Here is a 2,363-nt window from a genome sequence, read left to right on the forward strand (position 1 = left end):
TTGCTGGTTAAGAGTATGTTTGTAGTAGGCTAAGGTCTGTGCCGCTCTCTTGATGAGTTGTAGATTGTTGGATTGCAGTAGTTGGGTGATGTGTTTCCATTTCTGATCTGGGATAGATAGCGTGTGCTTGTTCAGCGTATAGCCAAGTAGTTCTGTACAGTTCAGTTGCGACTTGTCGGTATTGATTTGGAAGTTCTGGTTCGTTAAGTAGTCGATAGTTTGTTGGTATCGGCGTTTGAGTTGGTGTGGATCGGAAGCAGCCACGAATATGTCGCCTTGATAGTACCTTATGTCGTGCGCTAATGGTAGCTTGTTCAGTAGTATGCCCATTACGCCGTGAAAGTGTTTGGGAGCCTTCTTGGAACGCCTTCTTTAGATTTATCTTCGCTAAGTAGGGTTGCTGCGCGGCCCATGTCACAATTGGCCAGCAGCTTTGAACATTCGGGAATCTGCCGTCGGTAGTGATAAAAGGTAGCAGTGGTCGGCAGTCATGCGTTACTCGTTCGTTCACGATCCGGACAGGTAGTGTAAAGCTAGGCTTATGCGGTAACTTGCGGATCTTTCCCTGTTGAAGCAGGTTCTGAATCCATTTGCGATAGATTAGCACTTGTTTCATAGTGGATGGTAGTCTTCCGTGATAAGTTGGTAGTTGTTTGACATCTAACCTTTCGCTAAATGCTGGAACAGTTATAGATTGTCTTACACAATCAAGGTCAATGTGCCCTTGGAGGAGGAGAGTCAGCCTTTAACAGCATTCGTGTCGAAAAAGGGCACATTCCAGTACACCGTGGTTCCATTTGGCGTGAAGAACAGTCTAATCGTGTTCCAAAGGATCATGGACCAAATCTTCGCCGGGATCATCGGCAACGGCGTCAGCGTGTATATTGACGATATCGTCATATGCGCAAACAACTTAGATGTGCTGTTCGAAAGACTGAAGCAAGTCCTCGACCGATGCTGCGCAGAAGGACTGTACCTGGGGCTGAAGAAAGGTGAATACCTGAAGGACTGGGTGAAGATGCTAGGCTACCTAGTAGGCGAGTTGGTGTTGTGATGGCATTAAATTACATCCCAGCAAGGTGGAAGCAATCCGCCAAGTACCAGCTCCCAAGAACGTCCAAGAGCTAAGATCGTCTTTAGGCGCAGCGACGTACTTGAAGAAGCACATTCCATCCTTCACTCACCATACAGCCCTACTCACGACCTCCTAAAGAAAGGAAGGCTATACTCATGGGACGAAAGTCACGAAGCCGCGTTCCAGGCCATTAAGCGAGCGATCATACACGCAACCATGCAAAAAGCGCCACAAGGCAAGGGCCGCTTCGTAGTCACGACCGACGCCAGCGAGAAAGCCATATGAGCTATCCCAGAGCAAGAACAAGATGGCGAACGTGTCCCCATAGAGTCCCCAGCAGAACAAAGGTGGGATACAGGTGAACGAGAGTTGTACGCCATAAGGTGCTTCGTGGATAAATGGCACCACTACTTATGCGCTGCACCGTTCCTAGTCAGAACGACCAGCAGAACCGGAAGTACCTATCGAACCGGCAAGTTAGGAAGATGGCCACTGTTCTGCAGCAGTACGACTTCAAGTAGAATACGTCAAAGGCGAAGACAACGTCGTGGCCGACTGGCTGAGTCGAACCGACCTACTAAAGGACATAGAGAAGGAGGATCTCATAGAGAGCATCTCCTGAGGTCCAGGAATAGCCCTACAAGCCGCAGACGAATCAAAAGATCTCCGAGCATTGGACGACGAAGATGCAACGGCTAGAGCCCTCGTCGAACGCGGCCAAGACGGTTAATGGTTCAAGAAAGGGACCAATCGGCTCTACGTGCCGCGTAGACTGAGGAAGACACTCTTCAACCGGCTGCACTTCAAGAGCGGCGCACACCCAGGAGTCCACCGCATGCGACGGCAATTGCAAGCCCAGTATTTCTGGGGAAACCTTTGTCGCGACATCGAACAGTGGACAAGAGAAAGCTTGCTCTGTGCACACCTGAATCTGAGGTCAATAGTTGCGAAAGATGTCGGCTCACTCTCGCGACCGTTCTTCAACGAGCTCGTCTCGTTCGACCTAATCGGCCCGCGGGCAGTAGGAGGGGTCGACTACAACATCGTAGTCGTAATCGACCATGCCACGAGGTACTTACAAGCCCGAGTGATACGCGACAAAAGCGCACAGACCGTGAGACACTTTGCAGTCACTCATTGGCAGCAGTACTTCGGCGTGCCCATCGCAGTCCTTGTAGACGGCGGTAGTGAGTTCAAGAGTCAGTTCTTCCAGCCAGTCATGAACGAGCGGCGAAGCAAGCTGCACTTAACCTCACCCTACCGACCGCAAGGCAACGGCGTAAATGAA

General features: G+C 50.5%; 1 protein-coding gene across 1 annotated transcript; it reads left to right on the forward strand.

The window, feature by feature from the left end:
- Positions 1-693: 693 nt before the first annotated feature.
- Positions 694-1,054, forward strand: GNI_025910 (RNA-directed DNA polymerase; the record flags this gene model as incomplete). Its single annotated transcript, XM_011136121.1, has 1 exon — positions 694-1,054. A coding segment is annotated over one exon (361 nt), but the record flags the coding sequence as incomplete, so codon positions are not given.
- Between the last annotated feature and the right edge of the window lie 1,309 nt (positions 1,055-2,363).

This window comes from Gregarina niphandrodes (genome assembly GCF_000223845.1).
Source record: "Gregarina niphandrodes unplaced genomic scaffold scaffold00003, whole genome shotgun sequence".
Taxonomy (NCBI): Eukaryota; Apicomplexa; class Conoidasida; order Eugregarinorida; family Gregarinidae; genus Gregarina; species Gregarina niphandrodes.